Raw genomic sequence first — 22,589 nt, forward strand, 5'->3', positions numbered from 1 at the left:
AAAGGCAGTCTTCTAATCTTCTATCTAATCTGAATTTGACTGTGTTGACCTTGTAATGCAGCCGGGACAGGTTATCATTTTTATACGAGGGAATGACTCATTTTGATCAAACGAGTCGAGTCTTGAGGCAGAATTTTTTTTTTTTACGAGATAAAATAAAAAGCACAAGACGTTTCAGCAGGTTTTGTCTTTATTTGGTTCTTCAGGATTTATCAGGGTGACAGTGACCTTCGTGATCCCTCACCCTCACCCTCGCCCTCCCCCCCCCCCCCCATACGCCCTCTCCCCTGACAAGGCAAAGTTAAATATGTAAACCGAGTTGAAGAAACGTTGAATGCGTACGCTTGACGCGCGAGACATCAAAATACCAGCCGGATTGCGGCGACGACGACGACGAGGGTTTTGTACACGTAAACTCCTGCGAGACGAGCGAGGCAACAATCTGTGCTGAGCTCCTGAGGCGAGTCCGAGCGCCGGGGGAACCAGGGGAACCGCCGGCTTAGGAGCTCTTCTTCTCCTCGAACATGATGTTGGCCGTGGCTTTCTTGGCTGTGGACGACAGAACAGGACCAGTGTCACACATCTTCATTTGTTTGGTCAGATAGAAATGAATGAATAATAAGAGCTACAGGAGCAGTTGGAAATGTCTTATAGGGATGGTTCAGAATTCTGGACAAAGGACCTCATTTCAAACAACGTCAAGTCTCACCTTCGTCCTTGAACTTGTCGGCGGCCTCGGACGCCTTGTCCTTGATGTTCTTCACCACGTCGTCGATCTTGGCTTCGTTCTTGAGGAAGAAGGGCCTCACGATGCGGGTGTAGATCAGGACGGAGCCGTTGGAGGGGGTGGGGGCCATGCACCATACCAGGAAGGCACACTTGGGAGGGAGGGGGGGGGGGAGAGAGAGAGAGAGAGAGAAGAGCATTAAAGTTAGTCCCAATGATTGTTGAAGTTTGTCCTCTGCATTTGGTCCACCATCCCCTGAGGGAGTGGAGGGCAGCAGCGGTGCCGCGACCAGGAATCATTGGGTGGTCCAACCCCGAATACTGAGGTCCAAGCAGGGAGGCAATGGCTACCATTTTTATAGTCTTTGGTATTACAAAGACAAAGAAGCTGGCTTGCCCTCTCCGGTTCAGTGGACAGACCCTGCCTCAGGTGGAGGAGTTCAAGTATCTCGGGGTCACCCTTAGGTATGGGGTGAGGAGCTGGGTCACCCTCAGGGACAGGGTGAGGAGCTGGGTCACCCTGAGGGACAGGGTGAGGAGCTGGGTCATCCTCAGGGACAGGGTGAGGAGCTGGGTCATCCTCAGAACTAACACGATCCTGTTTCCACATCAGGCACTCCTGTGCATGTGCACAATAGCGGCCTCCACCCCTGTTGGTCAGCTTTCACGTCCATAAAATTGATCGGTACCCAGGAAACACTTTGCATACTTTATGTACACAATCCAATACAATAGGTGGTTGTAGGCACTGAGCTGGACAAAAGCACTGAACAAAGAGGAAAAGGGCGTCTCAGTCAATCATGATCCATGACTCCATTACTACGGCTGGTGTTTTGTGTTGAATTGAAAAAAACTTTATTCTTCTCCTTCGACTTTCTTCTACTAAAATTTGGCCTGATTTGCGATTTTTATATCAGTAAAAGCTTAATATACTGCCCATAAATATATTAATAAGAGTGTATACTCGCAGTACAGTATGAGTCATTTGGTTTTCCTTCCATTAGAACGGTTCTCATATATATATCAGAATATCCAGAGATCAAAAGGGGTCCCAGTGCTCCCAGTTAGCTGCCATCTTGCACCACCATATTTCTAAGGAAGCCTGGTGTGGGCAATCCAGCTGCCTGACAGTACATTTCATATTCAGCGTGAACGCTGGCGTCCTCAAATAAACCAACGAAGAAGACGGTGGACGAGGTATCCAGGTGTAGTTCACTGGCAAGCAAGGGAGAGGGAGGACGAGCGAATGAGTGCTGCAATCTAAAATCTGTCCACCAGATGGCGGTATTTCACACGCTGTACCTTAAAACATCAACCATGTAGCGCAGTGGATGACATGGTGACACTTCCAGGTGTGCTGTTGTACCAGTACCTGAGTGTGTGTACTAGTACTACGAACCGGGCCAGAGTTCAGCTCTTCAACAGTGTGCTTGGATAAAGCCACGTGTCCCTTGTGTTGCCGAAGAACCTCTCAGCGCTATTTTTTCGTTTGTTTCTTGTTGTTTTTCTTTAATCATCAGCAGCTCTTCGCACTCCACCCACGACCCGCTGACAGCTTCGCACTTCCTGGAGTCGCACCTGTCAGAGTGGGTGTCACTCACCCTGCTCACCTCTTCCTGCACTGCTCAATCACTGAATGAGGTTCACCACCGCGTCTTTGTAAGATATATACAAACATTTCTCTTTTATAACAGGCACACAACAGACTATTTTGAGATGTTATTTTTGTACCTTGACATGTTTCACAGCTACCAGCCAAATCTAAATGGGTCACACAGCACCAACCATCCAGGTGACCTTCTGAGGAGGAGGACGGGAGCTGCCGTTCGAAACACGTCGAGGTACGAAAATAACATTTCGAAATAGTCAAAATTTAAGATTGGAGATAGTTAAGAAATTGTCTGTCTGTTTCAAAAAGAAAACTGCTAATAATAATCTTCTTCCTCGCGCTTGTCGGCCGACAATGGGGAGGAACAGAAAGACGGCGGGTTACCTTTCCAATGTAGTAGAAGGGGAACCAGGAGAGGAAGATGTCGGCGAAGAACTCGGCCACGCTGAACACCCCGTACACCACCCAGTAGGTCAGCCACTTGGTGTCGTCATCTTTGGTGGCACTTTCAATGGCTTTGATACTGTATAGAAAGTGGGGAGAGAAGCAGCACACATTTGACCCCTGTGGCGCCCAAGGTCAAAAAAAAAAAAATCTCCTTTTCTAGGGCAACACAACTGCTATTGTCACTCGCTTTCTTTTTCCATCGCGCTACGTCACTTCTTCTTCTTCTTCTTCTTCTTCTTTTCACCTACCCAAACACGAACAGTAAACAGACTCTATCTCCCCCTGTTGAGAGTCTTGCGGCAGTGCGACCACGTCCTGCAAACACGGCTGCAACTTCTGCCGCGGAAACGCAATCGTGAGTCTTGTTGCCTGGCGACAGAAAACCGCTGTATGCCACAGCAACAGGACGCTGTGGTCGGAGGGGGGGGATTAGGGGAGGGGTGAACACAAACCCTCGTGATGATGCAATGGCTGATTGTGTGTTGGAAGAAAACGCGGAAGTAGCGCAAAAAGTGTTTTCAACGAATGAACAAAAATGTTTGTTTTTAAAAAAAAAAAAAAACAATAACTAGACAAATAAATGTGATCCGAGCATCAACCTCTCCAAATGATGTAGAAATAAAACCAAAAAAACCTTCGGACTGATGTTTTTATGTAACTGATTACTTATAACAGATGTCTTAAAACGTTTTTTGTTTTATTTTTATTTTACATTTTATTTTATTTTAATTTTACTTTTATTAAATTTTGTTCAATTTTTTTATATACATATATTTTCTATTTCTAACTCATCAATCACACTCTCCTACGGTAGCTACTGAGAAAAATTGCCATCCAGCGAGGCCGAACTTTAAGCAGACTCCAAAAGAAGGTGGGCCACCGCCTTCGGAGCCACCTGCTGCCTGGACGTGTCGGATCGACTGGTTCGAAAGGTCACTTCCACACCCACGTTCTGCAGCCATAAGTCACTTTAACTTGTCCATGTTGTCACCCGCAGTCACTAACACAAGGGGTGGGCAAACTCTTGACTGATGGGCCACAATAGGTTGTAAAATGTGACAGATGGTTGGAGTGTGTTGCTTTAATGTCAGTTGGTCATAGTTTGCCCACACCTGGACTGACCTCTAGCCTGCACTGCAATGGCACTGCACTGCACTGCACCCAGTCAACAGGGCTCGGAAACGAGGAGGAAAAAAAAACGCATTTTTCCGGAGATGTTCGGAGTCTGCGATTAAAAAGTACACATCCGATGTCGGCGATGGTACAATGTGGAGTCGTGTTGTCGCTCACCAAGAGGAAAAGAGAGAGAAAAGCCGCTCCTCTCTGTCAACACGCGGCCGTGACCTCTGTTTTGACAGGCTGACTTGAGGTATTTGCATTTGAAGTGTTACTTTCTTCAAGCCGTTTTCCGTTACAACGGCTCAGCTTAAAAACGTGTGACACGGCTACTTTGTAAGTCTCGACAACTTCTTTCGTTCGGTCACTCGGGCGATTTGGTGCTTCACAGCAACAAACAAGTGCACTTCATTTCACTCAGGGACACCGAGGAGCCGCTCGGGCTACTACGCAGAATTCATTAATAGATGTGTTATATGCGCCTTTGGTGCTTGTGTGAGATTCACCACGGTTGAGCTGCAAAAAAACAACAAACAGGTTTGGACAAGTAGTAAAGCATCAGTGTTTGTGAGGCGAAACACCTTTATTATGCCAGCGGGACAACACCGTTCTAACCGTCGGTGCTGTTCCACTGAACTTCACTGGCATTTCTTGCGTCATTAACCCAGCCAGGCCCGGGGGCCATATGTGGCCCGTTAAACTTCTCTATCCGGGCCTGCCAAACTAGAGGAAATGTTATTAATAGTTAGTAACTCATTAAATAGCTGTGTTCCATCCATTTTTTCAGTGTATTAAGAGTCATTTCAATAAAGAGCTGCACACTGTGGGGCTTCAAAGACACTGATTTGATTGTAACTTTGCTTTGGTTCATTTTCAAATGACATTAAACCACATGTTTTCTACATATCCCAAGCCACAACACTCCATGCATCTGCTGCTGCTCCGGCTCCTGCTGTAAGGTTACCGCTCCACCCTGTGCACGAGGCCATAAAGGCCACAGAACCTAATTGCTGCAGTAATAACACAAGTCAGTGTTATTACTGCAGGTGCTGAATCTCTTTGAAAAATAGAAATAAAATAAAAAGAGATTGGAGATTGTGTAACTGTTTCTTCATGGCTGGTTGTGTAATTTAATTGGGTGGCATGGTCACAAAACAACAACCCACCAATCCCTCCCTCCCTCTCTCTCTAATCTGACAGTCCAGTGAAACCAAAGCGAGAACAGCGAGACTTTGTTCACTGCAAGAGTCAAGAGTCGCTTCTAGACGCATGAAACGATCACAAGATTGCCAGGAAACAGATGTGGATCATTCTGGTTAGTTAGATAGTTGTGTACGTGTGCCTGTGTGTGTGTGTGTGTGTCTGTGTGTGTGTGTGTGTGTGTCTGATGGCCTCGGATGACACCGAGGGGCCTGGCATGGCTTGTTGGCTGCAAACAACATCTTTATAATTACATACGTGTGCGTGTGCGTGTGTGTGTGTGTGTGTGTGTGTGTGTGTGTGTGTGTGTGTGTGTGTGTGGCCTCTCTCTCTCTCCCCTCTTGCTCTAAGAATACTTACGATATGTAGGCTGGGTACAGGAAGCCGATGAGGTTACACAGCAGCGAGGCGCCGTAGCCGATCACCAAGTAGATCGCCACGAACGCGATGACACCTTGAACGCAACACAGATTGGCAAGGCAGCGTTAAAATAGAACCAAAGACACCAAATACATCCGCGGCGAATGATTCAAAGATCGCGACAGACTTCAAGATGGTACACTCCGAATACACAAAAAATACAAAATGAAATAAAATATTTTGCAAATAACAAATAATTTCAAATATTTGTGCGTGTCTACGTACGTACGTCTACGTACGAGTGCGTGTGCGTGTTCATGTGTGTGAGATGCTCTTTGGTTCTTTGTTTCCTCTACTTTCCATCGCCTCGCCCTCGGAACCCACTCACTCACTCATTCACTCATTCTATCACTCACTCGCTCACCCAGTGCGATGTAGGTCCTGTTCACCCCGGTCCTGGCCTCGACCTTGGCCAGCAGGTCTGTCAAGAGACTCTTCTCCTTCAGGAAGTTGTCAAAGCGTTCTTTCAGAGCCTGCGCCATGGCCGCGCTTCCTTCTCTTAACGGTGCGGCGGTCGAGTTACGAAACAGCCAAGAGACCAAGCCCGAATCAATCCAACTGCGACACGCCTGCACTTTCAGAGCGCAGCGGTAGTAGTAGTGGTAGTACCACCACCGCCACCACCCCGCATCTTCCGGCACGGCCTTCCAAAATAAAAGAGGGTTGACGGCGTTTAAGATGAAGAAAATAACAAGAAAAAGTTTTAGAAGGCTCTTAGTGAGGCAGAATACAAACCACTGCTCAGTGCGTTTGAAGCAGGCATGGGCAAACTACAGCCCGGAGGCCATATGCGGCCCGTTAAGCTTTCTAAGCTGGCCCGCCAAACAAAAAGAAATTACAGATAGATAGATAGATAGATAGATAGATAGAAAGATATTGTAGATAGATGTACTTTATTGATCCCACATTGGGAAAATACAAAGAGCTGAATACTGTTAGGTTCCTAACACAGATATTTTGTTATAACACTTTTTTTTCATGACTGAATTGACAAAGCACAATGTTTTCTACATATCCCATGACACATTTTTTTTTTCTCCTATGAGAAAACCAGGCCCCCCGTGTCAAATTTCAGAGCCCATTGTGGCCCACAAGTCAAAAGGTTTCCCCACCCTTGGTTCAAACACTATCAGCGATTATTTTGACAAGAAATAATACCCCCCTCCCCCACCCACCCACACACACACACACACACACACACATTGCAAATATTTCAGTCAAAATGTATTTGTGAAAAAGTGGCACCTAATAAGCTGAGACAGATGAGTTGAGGTCAAAGGTCAAAGGTTAGCTGCTGAATATACGTGTTTTGATTGACGGTTTCTTTCACAATGACCATTTTCTTTAGCGAGACAGTGAGTCATTATTGCCCTCGTTGGCTGATGCGATGCTTATGACACATGCACTGCAACTCTGACCTGGACTATTCACTATGTGTTATGCGCAGATAGACAAGCAGCACCTTAGTATAAAGTAAGTAAGTGACTTTGACAGCCCCACCCTCTGCCATATCAGAATTATATTACATTCAGAGGAATATTAGATATTACAGAGGAAATGTGAAATTACTGATGCCCACTTTGCCCACAGAGACGCCAGCTGGTCAAATCTATGCAGGTAGAGTCGCCAACAAGAGAAGAAGAACAAAGAAGATCCAAGCGTTGCACATTAACCCCATTTTACAACATTTAGGGATTTACATACATTTACATGCACATGTAAATAGATAGGAAAAGCTGCACATGATGTAAATCATTATTCATAAAGTGAAGCCAATGATTTTCAAAATAGATTTTCTCACTGTTCAAAAGTGCATGAGTTTATATCTTTGCAGCATATTGAAAAAAAGAAGAAAAGGAAGAAGAAGAGGAAGAAGAATAGGAGGAGGAAGAAGAAGAAGCCGTTATTAATCTCACAATGGGGAAACGTGCATAATCACAGCAACAATACAGTGCAAAAGAAGGAAAATTATATGAATATAAAAGTAAACAAAGAAATAAAATAATAATATCCATAGACTAACAAAGAAAAAACAAGATATTTATGAATATATTTATCTAAATCATATTGACAGATTATTTAGATTTAGTCCAATTGAGTTTCCAATGTGCTGCTTGACACATTGCCTGCTGTAATTTTAAACTTTTTTTTTTTCCTTCTGGTTTGTCCAACCTCTCTGCTGCTACAACAAACTTTTTATTTTATTTACGGTATTGTAAATTCACTTACAGACAATCAGTCAATCTATCTATCTATCTATCTATCTATCTATCTATCTATCTATCTATCTATCTATCTATCTATCTCATCTCCCAGTTAGTCATCTATTACTGTGAAATTACATGGAAGCGGGGCAGCTCTCGCAATGACATTACAACTGCAGGCTGTTAAACGTGGTGTAATGCCAAGCTGTGAAGCGCTTTGCCCGCAGTTCAGTCTCACAGGCGCTCCATCAAACCGCACAGTCTCGCATAAAATAAGACAATTTTCCCCTCCGACACTCTGGCACCTTGTGAAGTGTGTCGGTTTTTACATGGAACCGACATCACTGCAGACTGCAGTGAGTTCAGTGAGCATGTGACAGGTGAAACCATCCTGCGAGGCAAAGAGCAGGGCGAAGGCAGCCAGCACTGCTGCCATCTGCAGCCACACCCTTCTTGGCTTTGATGACATTGCAAAAAGAAAAAAAGGAGAGAAAAAAAAAACTGCTGGCATCAAATGCAAATATTTACAGTGCGGCTGTGCGCTTTACTTGTATTCTTTACTCTGTCTGGGAGCACTTTAGACACGTGGGATTGGTTCAATCTACAATGGCATATGTGTGTAACAGACGGTACAAGAGCAGGCTGATTTTGATTGCAGAATCTTATAGAATGCAAAATGTGCACATATCGAAAAATGTAAAAAAAAAAAAAAAAAAAAAAATCATCATACAACAGTGTGTCATTTTTTTTTTCAGGGGGCAAAAAAACATACTTCAATCTGCCCCCCCCAAAAAAAAAAAAACCCAAAAATCATTGTCTTGTCATAGTTTAGCATGACACAGAGATGTGGAATGTAAAATCTCAACTTATCAACTGGGATTCGAACCTACAGCTCACACACCAAAGACAGAGGTTTAACCTACTGAGCTAACCAACCACCTTGCTGACCTGATGACGATGGAGATCATAGGTTGGCCTTCTGCTTATGATAAACCCATGACCATAGACAGTTTTATTATACGATACAGTGACCTTTATGTTATATATGACTATATAGTTTGATCTTTTTGATTTAAACATGATTCATAAGTTATTAGGAAATGACTTGAAGAATCTTTTATTTTGGTGACTTGTCTTTTGTTTTATTTTATTTTTTATTTGTGTGTGTGAGTGTGTCAAATCCTGGTCTACACTTTGAAAAAAATATCTCTGATTTAAAGTCAAGGTGAGAGAGAAGGGCAAGAAAATGAAACAACATCTCCTCAGGACAGATAGCTCTGGCTGGAGGAAGCCTGACTGTGGTGCATGAAGTTGTAGGTTCAATTCTCAAACAAAGCTGTTTTTTTTTTGTTGCTATTTTTTTAACCAACCCCAGCTCAAACCCTGAACCCCAACTGACTGAAATCACCGTCCTGTCATAGTTTAGCATGAGACAGAGTGGGAGAACGCAAAATCTCGACATATCTGAAAATCAGGAAAAACACAAACATGGGGTGAAGCACCTGTCAACTGCACCCTAGTGGATCCTCAAACGCAAGACTTCCGAAGAATAACTTTGCCAACAGAAGGCTTTTTTAAAGTGGCCTAACAGATCATCACTGCATAAGAGTGAAGTGCTTCAAATCCCAAGGTTGGCGGTTTGAGACCTCCGACGAGTCAACTGGTATTTTGAATTGAAGAGGTGTAATACTGCTTGTCATAACAATTGAAACCTGTCCTGCAGATTTCAGAGATACTTTTTCTTACTTGCAGAGCTACGTGAAAACTCTTGGGTCACTTTCAGAGTCTGTCGAATTTCCGTGCATTTCCATCTTCCGAGCATTTGGAATTTCCCACATCTGAGATCAACAGGAAGCAGCAAACAGGTAAGTGAATTGAATTCAATTGAATTCAATTTTAATAGAGAGAAGAATCTTTTAGTCAAAATTGGATCTACAGAAGATTATATATACACTCCCAAATTAGGCAATTAAAAAATATTACAATAAATAGAGAGACAAATTTTGCCATTTTCTCTTCAATCAAGAGAGTTTTTCGCCAGCTCTGACCTGACTGCAAAATTCAGTGAAGATCAGAAAATGTTGAGGGTGTAAAAATGGAGTTCAAAGTCACGTATGAACGATAATTACATAGACCTAATAACATAAACTGCTCTCATTTGTATTTGTATATAGTGAACATAATTTTGAAATCTTCAAACCTCTTTAGAGAGATGTTTAAAACTATTATGTTTATAGCCACAACATCTCTCTCTCTCTCTCTCTCTCTCTCTCTCTCTCTCTCTCTCTCTCTCTCTATCTCTCTCTCTCTCTCTCTCTCTCTCTCTCTCTTTTGTGTGTGTGCAAAGAAAAAGAAGTTCTGGCCACAGAAAACACCCACGCTCCCGGCCGAGGAAGGTCAATATTTGCCACACCTGGTTTGTTAGTTCTCCTTTTCAATAAATTTATTTTAAATATGAACAAATAAAAGTTCTTCTTTCCCCTTCAGGTCACAATTGATCTCTAGCGCCCTCCACTGGTGGATAAATATTTTTTCCAGATTTAAAAAAGAAAAAAGAAGAAAGGTTTACTGCCATTAGTACAATAGTAAGTACAACAGTTGAAAACTGCAGATTTTCTTCTCTACAGTTCCCCCTCTCCAAAATCACATGGAATTTGCTCACTGTCAAATATATTTATTCCAAAGTTGTCTTGAAAATGGTAACTCCTGTACGCCTTCACTTAACATCCACTCAATCAGTCATAGTTTATATGTATAGCACCTTAAATACTAAAAAAAAAAACGCAATCCAGGGTGCTTTACAAAAATTAACATCGAGAGAGAGAGAGAGAGACAGAGAGAGAGAGACAGCGAAAGAGAGAGAGAGAGGCGTCCCCAGGATGATGACGCCTCACCCACTGTGGAGGCTCCTCACAAGGAAGCATTCACTGGAGCTAAAAACTAAGTAAGCCAAAATACAATAGAGTAAAGAAAAAGATCTCAGAGCTGTAAGACAGTGGACTGAAAAGACATGTAAGCAATAAGGTAATACAATAGAATATAAAATAGACAGTGGGCTTTATAGCCCTTAGCTTATTGTGTCACACCAGGGTTAAATAGTTCTCAGAGGGGGGACTCTCTCCCTCTCTCTCTCTCTCTCTCTCTCTCACACACACACACACACACTGTGGGACGGGGAAGAGGGGGGGGGGGGGGGTTAGAGAGAGAGAGATTAGTTAGTAGGTTGCTGAATTTATTCACAAAGCATTTTCACTTATCTCATCTGAACTGGTACATAGAAATACTAAAATTACGCAGACAGATAAAAGTTTATGCATCAGACAAACATAGAAGAATGCATTTTGTTCATTTTTAGTGATCCTGATAAGACCAGACACAAAGCCAAGAGCAAACTCACTAATCTAGGTCGCTGGTTCTAGTACAGTGCACTTTTCTTTGTGCGTCGTTTTCATTTTTACGTGAACATCGTTAACCCCACGCAGGGCTTTACAAAAGACCTCACAAAGATGATTTCCCTCCTAATGAGTTTTCTTTTCACAAGTACACAACATTTATAAAACACTTTTTTTTTTTAATCCTTTAATAAATAATCTAAGTTTTGGGGGAAAAACAGAAACTATCATGGAGTGAAAGATTGGTTTGGTAACATGATCTTATGGAGTTTTCAAATACTACTTTGAAGAAGAAGAAGCCTTTATTAATCCCAAATTGAGGAAATGTGCATATTACAGGAACAATACAGTAGAAAAGAATGGATATTATATTGATAAAAAAAAATATATATATAGACTAAGAAGGAAACAAACAAGATATTCACATAATACTGACACATTGTTTAATTAACTTGTGATTTAAATGTGGTTGTGAAATAAACAAGTGCACAATCACTATACTAAGGAAAAACAATCAGATTAGGTAATGGGTTTCTATGCAGCTTTAATGATATTAATATTAATGATGATGATAATAATAATAATAATAGTAACAACCGTCAACTGAAAAAACATTTACAGGGCAGTTCGGTGGATTATATGACCTATATTTAGACCTTTAAATAACTATAATGCAGCAATTTATAACATATTTGAAAAAGAATGTGTTTCCAACAGTTATACTTGTACTAACTTCTTTCCCGACGAACAACCTTTTGTAATAACAACAACTCTTTGGGTGCGCACCACGTCGCACAAGCAAGCAGCCCACTGCGGCGTTTGCCGCGCCAGGAAGGACTCCCCCGATCTCATTGGCGGCCTCTGACTCACCAGACCATCGTACATCTCACACCATTGGACGAGTGCGGCGGTTCCGGCGCGTGGTCGTTAATCCGAAACTCCGATTGGCTGGGGACGCGCAGCGCTGGGTAGGGCCGTGTGCGCATCGTGGAAGGTGATTGGAGATGCGCTCAGGTGCTCGTGTGTTCATGACTCCGCTGGATCCCCCATCGTCGTATATAAATACACTTACATCGAGGTGACGGAGAGTTTCGTGGGCTTCATAGCAAATAACGTTTGCCTCCGCAACTTCTCAAGCAGGTAAGCGAAGCGTACAGAATTTTTTTTCTTTCCAAAAGAGATTTTCAAAACGTTTTTGGTTCCTCCTGGTTTGCCACGAGTGTTAAAAATTCTCAACGATGAGCTAAGTTTCAATACGCGAGGTTACTTTGCGGAGCCAGAACCTTCAACTCACCAGGAACAGGGATTTAACAACACATCAGACAGTTAGTTAGCTAGTTTGTAGTTGTTGTGGATTTCGGACATAATTGCGGACGGACACTGGTCCGCCCCAAATTATGTCCGGGTAATAACCTAGCAATAGCGAGTGATATGATGACCATTGATTTAGATCTTGGGTAGGTGTGCTTAAATTCCTCTATTTAATTATTCAAAGGCAAAAAAAATAAAAAATAAAAAAAAAGATTCGCTGGTCAGCTAAGCAATCTAAAGTGCAACAATACCGCATAACAGATTTGAGTTCTAAACGTTACTGGACATAAACCACTTAACGTTAAACCCTTCGCCCTTTCACCTACTTTTACTCCCCGTTGTATTTGTATCTGATCTCCCCCGAAGACAGTTCAGCCATAGCAACGTGTCGTGTTGCAAACCTTGGTGTCTCAGGATTACAGCAGCTAGTGTTGTCGAACCCGTGGTTTTACAATAGTGGAGTTGTTTCGCACAGTAAGCAGATCAGATCAGAATGCCCTCTGGAGATGTTGCCGTCTTCACGAGCCAAGGTTAGCCGGCCGGCGTTAGCAGCGGTGCGATGGTCCCGCTCGTCTGTTTCTCTCAATCGCGAAGAAGTCCAAGTCAACGTTTCGTCTTCCGTTGGAGTGCCCACTTACAGTATTTCAACAGAGGACTCCGCATCTGTCGACATTAAGTCCCGAACGTGTTGTTTAACAAAGCTTAGCATGCTACTGGACTTGTGCTCTCTGTAACCTTCTCGTATACTTCACTCGAAACTACGTAAATAACTGCGAGGGGGGCACTCAAATAGAATGCAATCGTCACGTGTGCGGTTTAAAAGCTGCGCTGCGTGTTTCTCTCTCACAGCGAAGTTTTATTCTGGCGGCTGTAGTTTTCGTCCGTGATGACCCGCGGCCACTGAACTGTGGTACCAGTGTTGTTGATCCCAAGTTAGAGTTGCTCCATAGTGGTGTATTAGTCAAACCTCCTCACGTGGTGGTTGATGAGTGACTATTCTTGCTTGTTTACCTACATTTACTCATCCACTGTACGCTTTTCCAGACATGATCATCCATAATAATACTAAGTTGAATATTAAAACACATTTTCTTCAATTCCTGCAGGGATGCCTGGATCAGCCTCAATCAGCTGCATGGGCCCGTGGCCTAAAGATGTGGGCATCATTGCCATGGAGCTCTACTTCCCGTCACAGTACGTGGACCAGGCCGAGCTGGAGCAGTTTGACGGCGTGCCGGCTGGTAAATACACCATCGGCCTGGGCCAGGCACGCATGGGCTTCTGCTCGGACTGTGAGGACATCAACTCGCTGTGCCTGACGGTCGTCCAGAGGCTGATGGAGAGGAACAGCCTGTCCTACGACAGCATCGGGCGCCTGGAGGTCGGCACCGAGACCATCATCGACAAGTCCAAGTCGGTCAAGACGGTCATCATGCAGCTGTTTGAGGACTCTGGCAACACGGACGTGGAGGGCATCGACACCACCAACGCCTGCTATGGAGGCACGGCCGCCCTCTTCAACGCCGTCAACTGGGTGGAGTCCAGTTCATGGGATGGTGAGTTGGCCTTTGGGTCATTTGTCATATTATTATTATTTGATCTGAGATCAATTCCTGCGTGCAAACCGTCTCTCCGTCCTCTGCCTGAAGCTGTGGCCCTATTGGTCCGAGGGGGTCGGACGACTCTAAATGTGGTGAATCCATATTCAGGGTCGGCGTTCATGCCATCTCTCCTTTGTCCAGGTCGTTACGCTTTGGTGGTCGCTGGGGACATCGCCGTCTATGCCACAGGAAGTGCCCGACCCACAGGGGGCGCCGGTGCGGTGGCGATGCTGGTCGGGCCTAACGCACCGCTCGCTTTTGAACGAGGTGAGTTGAAGCAGCGACTGCGTTGCCGCTTTGTCAGTCTGCACTTTCACCCCCGGTTTAATCACTTGATCCCATCATCATCCCACTGTTGGCTCGTCACTCTGTAGGCGGCTGAAGGTTGATCTGATTAGCAGCAAAATTTGCATTCTCACAACCCAAAGGAACTGTTTTTGTTTGTTTGTTCATTGGTCCTCTTTGACATCTGTGCTTTTCAGCAATTGAGCGGTTCACAGACGACTTGCTAGGGCTTGTCGGGAATCGTACCGCCGTCAATAATCACTGTTGTTGTTTTGCCGCAGGTTTGCGAGGAACTCACATGGAACACGCCTATGACTTCTACAAGCCAGATCTGATGTCCGAGTACCCAGTAGTGGATGGCAAGCTGTCCATAGAGTGTTACCTGAGTGCTCTGGACCGCTGCTACTCTGTGTACAGAAAGAAGATCCACGCGCAGTGGCAAAGAGGTAAGCCAATACCCCTGGTCCGTAAAAGTTTAATGCGTCTCCATTTACGGAAGTAGGACGTCACCGACGAGTCAGATTGTTTTCGACAAATACCAGTAGATTGTGCACAAACGTCAACATCTTTTCATTTCTTATATGTTCTTGTTGAATGGTTGCCGCTGCTGATGGCAGCACTTGTAGCTGGCAATGAGCTAACTTACCGGTTAACTTATTAACTAATTATACTAAGAAGGTTGCTTTGGTTCAGCTGACCATTACTCTACGTGCTCTAACCATATCTGAACGTAAGGCTATTAAAAATTATTTTAAACCAATTAGGAGCAACATAATCCTGGCACTGCAAACAAGGTAATGTTGTGTTCAGAGGTGGGAGAGGAAAACCAGGCATGAACTGACAAATAATGCAATTTTTACATTATGGAAGCAACACAACTGATGAGACACGTTCAGCAGATGAACACGTTTTATGTTCTGCTTATCGACATTTAAAAACTATTTGAAAATACCTTTATGTTACGTTTGGAAAAAAATAATTTCACATGTTCCCAATAAATTCTGGATTAAATGTTCAAATCATGTTAAAAAAAATTAAAATCCAGCCTGATTTTCGGTCCCTTTTCTCAATTTCGACAGAGAGCTCAGACAAGCGCTTCTGTCTGGACGACTTTGGCTTCCTGGTCTTCCACTCGCCGTACTGCAAGCTGGTGCAGAAGTCGTTGGCCAGACTGATGCTCAACGACTTCCTGGCCCACCCGAGTCCCAACACTGAGACGGGAGCGTTCACAGGCCTCGACGCCTTCAGGTACGACCTTCAGTGATCTCACCGTCGCACTCGTCATCAGAAAACACACTGTTGTGAGATTTGCCATGTGAGGACACGGCACAGAGGGAGCTTTTGTGGGGTTTTAGATGGTCTGGTCTGCGAGTAACCAGCAGCTCTAGAACTGTGGAGGTGATTCATGCTGCCTCAGCCACTTAAAAGCAACGACTCACCACCAGTTCCCAGAAACTGAGTCAAAATTTATAGGTTTTTCCAGCTGAATTCAGCATGTAAAACACGTGTAAAAAAAAAAAAAAAAAAAAAAAAAATGCAAAGAATCTCAGCACTGTATTGTGTTCTACTCCTCCAGGCGAGATAATTTGCTCAGCGCATGACTGCTGTTGTGGAAGCCACGTGTTGCTGTGATGTCTCATTTACATTTCTGATTTATCTGCATCAAAAACGGCGTCTTGCCCTAAGAATCGCTGATTGCGCTCGTCTGTGTCCTGCAGAGATATTCGGCTGGAGGAAACCTACTTCGACCGTGACGTGGAGAAGGCCTTCATGAAGGCCAGCACTGATCTGTTTGAGAAGAAGACTAAGTGCTCGCTGCTGGTGTCCAACCAGAACGGAAACATGTACACCCCCTCTGTCTACGGATGCCTGGCGTCTCTTCTTGCACAGTATGTATCACTAGCTGCCTTTCCATTACAACCTAAATATGGCAATAAAAAACTGATGATGGAAGCAGCTCCACTTGGAAAAACCTCAAGTGTGGCTGAAAGGTTTTGAGGCTCTCATGAGGAGGTGTTTCACACGTATCCGTACAGAGGAATATCGCAAAGGTGTCATGGAAACACTTTTTTGGCATTGGCACGTCAGTGGACGTGACGTCCGGGGTCACGTGACCAGTTCACGGCGTGTTATGATTGGACGGAGGAGGAGTAGACGGAACATTTTCTACAAGTCATCAAAGAAAAAAACAGAACAACCATTGTTGACAAGCAAACAAACGTAAACAAATGAAAGCAAACAAAATCCTTGTCAAATCTTGCGGGACGACTGTGCTTTGTCGAAATTTTAGAAAATCGTTTTTATTTTGCATAGAACTAAGTCGCGTCCGCGGGAAGCAGATTTGCCAGAATTAATCGCCGCAAAGCCGAAAGCAGGAAAAAACGAAAAAGTCACTTAGTGATGTTGTTTGCACGTCTGCAGCGACGGCGGCGCCCTTATACGGCTTTTGCAAGTTTGCTTGAACTTAAGATGATCCCAACAAGTAGCTGAATGGATTCTATGCTCATGTTTATTCCCCCTTATAATTTTGTGTTTTTTCGGGTTTTTGAAAGGTTGTTGAAATACAGTTTTAGTGTTTTACATTTGATGTTGAAACAAAAACAAAAATGAGGGGAAAAAATGTGAGTGTAAATGTGAGTCAATAATTTTTCAATCCTCTCTGTGTTGCAGACACACAACCTCACAGTTAGCCGGCCAGAGGGTTGGACTTTTCTCCTATGGCTCAGGCTCTGCTGCTACTCTGTATTCCGTCAGAGTAACGCAGGACCACACACCTGGTGAGACACTCACTCACCCTGTGGGAGTTATCAGTACTGATAGAAGACTTCTTCTTTTTCTCCTTCTTTTTAAAAGAAGAAGTAAAAATCATGACGATACAAGATTGTTTTCTCTTCTTCTTCTTCTTCTTCTGTTTCCATCCTCGTTCATGGTTCTTTGTCTTCTCCAGGTTCCGCTCTCGACAAGCTTGTGTGCAGCCTCAGCGACATAAGACAGCGGCTGGACTCCAGGAGGAAGGTGTCGCCCGCCATCTTCTCCGAGAACATGAAGCTGCGAGAGGAAACGCACCACTTAGGTATGCTTGACTGTCACTGCGTGGGGAAAAAGAACCAGAGTTGAAGTGTAACAGAGATGTGATATATGATGGTAGTTGTCCTGGCAAGTGCTTTATAGATAAAATAGAAACTGCTTGTGCACAGCCAACTACCGCCCTCGGGGCTCCGCCGACGACCTCTTCCCGGGAACGTGGTACCTGACCCGAGTGGACGAGAAGCACCGCAGGGAGTACGCCCGGAGACCCCTGGACAGTGAGCTGCCAGCGGAGCCACAGCTCGTTCACTCCACCACGGCCATGGAGGTACGACAAGGTCACATAATGCACAAACATCCCGTTTGAGAGGAAGATAATTAGGGCCACAAGAAGAGAAAGAAAATATTAAGAAAGGCATTTTTTTTTAATCAAGTTTCCATTTTGAAAAGAAAGTCGAAATTTTGTGAATAAAGTGGAAATTTTGTGAATGAAGTCGAAATTTTGTGAATAAAGTGGAAATTTTTAGAATGAAGTCGAAATTTTGAGATTTAAGTGGGAATTTCGTGATTACTCGAGAATAAAGTCGAAAGGTCGAGAATAAAGTGGTGGGGCTCTGCGCACAAGCCGAGTGGAGTACTTTCGCTCTCGCCAGTTTCCCGTTTACTTCGACTTTATTCACAAAATTTCAACTTAAGACTTGAAATAGAAACTTCAAAAAAATCTCCTTCCAGCAATATATGCTCTTCTTCTTCTGGTCCTAATACTCTTTCATACATTTGAGCTTTTAAAATAGGAGTTGAGAATGTTTTTTTTTTTATATAAATACATAATTAAATCTAACTTCCTATTTCTATACTGTTCCTGTATAATAACACACTCTTGTGTGTTTTTTTTTCCTTTCCTCCAGCACATCCCCAGTCCTGTTAAGAAGATGCCTCGCATCCCAGCAGCCACTGCTGTCCCCGAGGCTGCCGTCAGCAACTGAGCTCCTCCCAACTTTACCTCCAGGAGGTATCTTACAATCGCTGCAGTCGCCATCCAACACTTTAGGTCCGGAGACCAGCAGGAGACGACAGTTTCCCACGGTTGAAACCCACCTGGTCCAACCATTGGAGCAACTCGCCATCATCCACCGGGTGTCCACGTGTAATAATGTTAAATAATTCATCTATATTTGAACCACAGACTCTGTTTTTATCATAACATGTTTGGTTTTGTTTATTTGCAATCGTTCAATTCTTCAGTTTTCACTTTTATTTGACGCGTTTTTCATGTGAAAATGGGCGGTCGTAGGCGACGGGCGCTCCCAACTACAAGTTTTTTCACCGACATGAAGTTAAAAGAAGCAGCCTTCCTCCTGGCAGCTGGCCCGCCAGTGGCAGGAAGAGGAAACTGACTTAATTTGGCCTCCGACTTCCTGCTGATTAAGGGAAGATAGAGAATCGTAACGACTGTGTAATGTATCAGAGGAGGTCTCCGCTTGGAGCAGACGCTTACGCTGCAACTCTGCTGCTCGTGCTCGGGACCTCCACAAGGTTTTCCTTTTTTCTTTTTTTCTTATACCCCCCCCCTTAACCTCCACTGTAATGAATCAAGTAAAACTGAAACCAGAGTGACGGCTTTCGTAGAACATAGAGCCCACGTGTTGATTTACATTTAGACCAGCAGTCAAAAGTTTGGCCACATGCTTCTGATGTAACGGCTTTTCTCTCATTTTCATGACTATTGACATTGCAGGTGGTCACTCAAGGCATCAAAACTATGAATGAACACGAGGAATATGTACTCAACAGAAAAGTGGGAAATAACGCAAAACAACTTTTATATTTTAGATGATCTAGTATAGCCACCTTTCATATAAAATATATATATAGAACATCACATATTTAGGTATTTAACATTTTTTCCTTTTGACACATTAATCCTCATATCTTGCTCATATATTTGATGTCTTCAGTGTGAATCTACGGTGTAGAAAGCAGTCAAGATCAAGAAGAACGAGGTGTGGCCAAACTGTTGACTGCTAGCGTACACAGTCGACTTCAGCCAGCCGTTGAATTATGATCGACCGTTGGAGCTCTGTTCCTCTGGTTTTAATCTTACATTTAAGAATGTGTCCAGGAGATTTGCAATAATAATAATCTTATTTTCTTTTTATTTATGATAATCGGCATCTAATTTTAAGTAATTTCACGGTTTAGATGCGAGGCTGCATGTTTTAAACAATGCAGAAGTTTTTTTTTTTTTTTGCTAAAGTAGTGCACAAGTAATTATCTACTCGACGACTAAAAATACCCGCCTTCGTTTTAAGCTTGTCTGTGTTGGGAGTTTACTTGCAACAAAGTCAGTAAACTGGCCATGGTGCTGCAGTGGTCTCTCGCGCCACCGACGTGGAGCTTGTAGAGCTCGACTTACATTTCTGCAGCAAAAAGTCGTTGCTGGATGCATTTTCCTCTGACACACTAATGAGATCTTGTTAGAAATTTAGAGCCATTTTCAGAATTTTCAGAATCACCGTCATGCAGTAATTTAAGCCATTTTTTTTTCTTTTGTTAAATAAAATCACCCCCTCTGTCTCAAAAGTACAAATGTTCATGTTTTAGCATGAAGTCATCTTTTCATCAGCTCCTCTCTGTCAAAGCAGTTGCCACCACACTTGTATTTTTCCAGTACCTCGTTCTCCTCAGGGTCCACATCAAAGTGTCTTTTAAACCGTTTTATCTCATGAATGTTCTTCACATATCGGGGGGGGGGGGGAGCACTCTCGACATTCAAAATTCAAAATGTTCTTCTGCCCACCACCAATATTTGATTTGGCTCTTTGCTGTAGTTGTAATTATATGTAGTTTCTACCTGTAGATTTTCTACTGTGCTATTTAATGACTCGGACATAAGCGGACCTACAATAAATGAATAATGAATAAATAATCAGGTACTTGAGATAAATTTGGTAGCAACAAGTGCTGCAGTAGTGCTCAATTGTTCCGTGTGCTTAACTGTGGTGTTATCAGTTCTATGTAATGGTCTACTAACACTATGATGGGCACCAGGAGTTTCTTCACCCATCTTGTTTCCCTGCTAGTGTATCTGAGCAGCGCTAAATTCAATACGTTTGCTCTGAAAGACCTTCCATGTGATGACCTGGTCACCTGCAGCAAACAGTCCTAGACCAGTAAGACTATTGTTATCATGGGGAGGTATGCTGGGAATGAAGCAGTGTTTTTTTTTTAGTTTTTCAAGATTAAGACGGCAAGTTGATCAAGTACACAGGACCTACCGGTCAGTACATTGGACATGCCTCCCTAGTGTTTGTTTTTTTAGTATTATTATTATTATTATTATTATTATTTATATTTAGGACTAATACGGAAGAGTTGCAAAACACATACATGACACATGAAAATTGACGCAGGCTGCAGAAATGTGCTGATAATGGCTTTGCACGCCATCCAAACCAGGTACAGCAACATTCCAGCTGCTCCACTCAACCAGAGTGAAGTCGGTATGAAATTATTTCCTACGAGACGATGGACCCATAGGTCCAGAAAAACGTGTGCATATGAAGATAATTGCTCGGGTAAAGAAATGACATGGAGTTGGTTGGATGGCTGCTGAAGTTATGAGCAAGTTCAAATCCATGTTTGCTTTTCTCTACAAATATAATAATAGTTCTGTAATTTTCAGTGTTATTATTACTATTATTATTACCATCTGCAGTAATGAAAATAAACAGCCTGTGTATATTTGTACCAATGAAGTACACAAGAGCATTCCTCTTCATAGTGAAGCTCGGTGATGGATTCTTGGACTAAACATTTTGTTTTCTGGCTGTTTCATTCAATGCAGTTCTACATGTCAGGAGGCCTCGTTGGATGAATGTCCAGGTGGAGCACGTAAGGTTTTTGGGAAGAAGCATACTACAAAAAAAAAAACATTTAAAAATGTTCTTACGTTCATACATCCACAAAGCAATTGGTTCTAATTTGTCAAGTTGCTTCTTTTGCACAGAAGAGATGAACCACAATCTGGCTCTACAGTGTTGTTTCTGTCGAATGGAATTATAAAGGAAGTTTGTAGAAGTGTCATTCTGTGTCTCACAGTTTGCAGTCTTAGTACACACTTGGACCTTGTGTAAGCAAATTCCTTGTGTTTTTTGGGTTTTTTTCCTGTTTATCTCGATTTCAACATTTGTGCTTTCGGCAAAGACCAAATATTGAGACACAATCTGCTGTCGCTGTTCACTTGAAGATTTGTGCGCACAGTGGTTGGGACAGCTGATGTGGAGATGTGTGCATCTTTAAGAAGCCTTACGAGAAATACGTACGAATTGTAAAAACCGAGCTTTACTTCTGTATAGGTTTTTTTGTTTTAAATTGTACAGAGTTGGTTGTTCTAGGGCCTCGGATCACTGTGTGTAGTCGCTCATCATGACTCAAACCTTACAGCTGCACAGTGTAACGGGGCCTCTCTGCGTTACTTATGCTGTATAAATATGAATCATTTTGTGTAGATTCAGAATAAACAGACTGACAGAGAGCATCATGGAACGTGGATGTGCAGTTACTTCCTTTTCTTACTCATGTTGATAAAGACAAAAATAGATTAGATTGATAAAAATACATTAAAAAATTAACAAAAGCTACAAGACGGGAAAATAATCCTCTTTTCTACCATCAATGACCTGAATATTCAACCATGCCAAATTATCTTCCAATTCAACACACAGGTATAGAGAAGCCTTTAGCAGGTATGCGTTCATACTGGAGATAATTAACTGAAGATCTCAAGAAAATGAATCTGTGTTTTCCACAGATAACAAGATAAATAAGTAAAGATCTTGAGAAAACAAAGGCAATTTCATTATCTCTGAAAAATGGAGGGGAAAAAAAGTATGAATGCACGACCGCAGGGGACTTCTGCTCAGGTCTGCCAATGGAATGTGAACTACTGTGTGCCTTAAGGCATTTTTTTCTATCCAGTCAACTCGTTCTCTTCTGTCCCAGTCCGCTCATCTCTCAGCAGGCGACGTCCTCTTTCGCAGGGGCCCTCATGACCACACTGGAAAACTGCGAGTTGACCGGGGTCGTCCTGTTCCCCCTCGGAGCCAGCGGAAACTCTCGTCCTGCACTAAATGCTCTCGAATTGTCTGGAATCCAATGACCTTTATGAATGTGACCCTTTCATTTTAAAGTCAGAGGTCATGTATCTATAAATACATTGTAAAGTGATTTTTGGGAAGCAATCCCACAA

At 43.1% G+C, this 22,589-nt stretch overlaps 2 protein-coding genes and 1 long non-coding RNA gene across 4 annotated transcripts in view; 2 read left to right on the plus strand and 1 right to left on the minus strand.

Annotated features, from left to right (window-relative positions):
* LOC142890305 (uncharacterized) overlaps positions 1 to 20,090 on the plus strand; it is a 51,787-nt gene extending 31,697 nt beyond the window's left edge. The window contains exon 2 of the long non-coding RNA XR_012927058.1: positions 19,336 to 20,090. This is a non-coding gene — a long non-coding RNA (uncharacterized LOC142890305). The remainder of the gene's footprint in view (positions 1 to 19,335) is intronic.
* reep5 (receptor accessory protein 5) lies at positions 173 to 6,093 on the minus strand. The gene is made up of 5 exons (XM_076029229.1): positions 5,883 to 6,093; positions 5,459 to 5,552; positions 2,720 to 2,858; positions 710 to 878; positions 173 to 549 (listed from the first exon to the last, which is right to left on the minus strand). The coding sequence occupies exons 1-5, from the start codon at positions 5,998 to 6,000 to the stop codon at positions 500 to 502; spliced, it is 570 nt and encodes a 189-aa protein (XP_075885344.1). The 5' UTR covers positions 6,001 to 6,093; the 3' UTR covers positions 173 to 499.
* On the plus strand, positions 12,097 to 20,090 carry hmgcs1 (3-hydroxy-3-methylglutaryl-CoA synthase 1 (soluble)). 2 transcript variants are annotated; one of them, XM_076029228.1, is made up of 10 exons: positions 12,097 to 12,254; positions 13,532 to 13,981; positions 14,168 to 14,293; positions 14,593 to 14,757; positions 15,391 to 15,559; positions 16,030 to 16,200; positions 16,982 to 17,088; positions 17,259 to 17,384; positions 17,509 to 17,666; positions 18,247 to 20,090. In XM_076029228.1, the coding sequence occupies exons 2-10, from the start codon at positions 13,534 to 13,536 to the stop codon at positions 18,322 to 18,324; spliced, it is 1,548 nt and encodes a 515-aa protein (XP_075885343.1). In that variant the 5' UTR covers positions 12,097 to 12,254; positions 13,532 to 13,533; the 3' UTR covers positions 18,325 to 20,090. The 2 variants fall into 2 exon arrangements, with proteins under 2 accessions (XP_075885343.1, XP_075885341.1); XM_076029226.1 differs by lacking the exon at positions 12,097 to 12,254 and adding an exon at positions 12,801 to 12,955.
* Positions 20,091 to 22,589: the final 2,499 nt, after the last annotated feature.

The sequence above is a fragment of the Nelusetta ayraudi genome, unplaced genomic scaffold (genome assembly GCF_046127955.1).
Source record: "Nelusetta ayraudi isolate G7.1 ecotype Tasmania unplaced genomic scaffold, CSIRO-AGI_Nayr_v1 ptg000026l, whole genome shotgun sequence".
Classification (NCBI taxonomy): Eukaryota; Metazoa; Chordata; class Actinopteri; order Tetraodontiformes; family Monacanthidae; genus Nelusetta; species Nelusetta ayraudi.

What these genes read in the sequence shown, in the direction of transcription:
- reep5 (XM_076029229.1), bottom strand. Translation starts at nt 6,000, where the DNA reads ATGGCGCAGGCTCTGAAAGAACGCTTTGACAACTTCCTGAAGGAGAAG. An exon ending in CAGGACCTACATCGCACTGG is followed by an intron (nt 5,553 to 5,882) that starts GTGAGCGAGTGA and finishes GTTGCGTTCAAG; the next exon opens with GTGTCATCGCGTTCGTGGCG. An exon ending in CGACAAGTTCAAGGACGAAG is followed by an intron (nt 550 to 709) that starts GTGAGACTTGAC and finishes TGTCGTCCACAG; the next exon opens with CCAAGAAAGCCACGGCCAAC.
- hmgcs1 (XM_076029226.1), top strand. Translation starts at nt 12,919, where the DNA reads ATGCCCTCTGGAGATGTTGCCGTCTTCACGAGCCAAG. An exon ending in GGAGTCCAGTTCATGGGATG is followed by an intron (nt 13,982 to 14,167) that starts GTGAGTTGGCCT and finishes TCCTTTGTCCAG; the next exon opens with GTCGTTACGCTTTGGTGGTC. An exon ending in AGAGGAAACGCACCACTTAG is followed by an intron (nt 17,385 to 17,508) that starts GTATGCTTGACT and finishes GCTTGTGCACAG; the next exon opens with CCAACTACCGCCCTCGGGGC.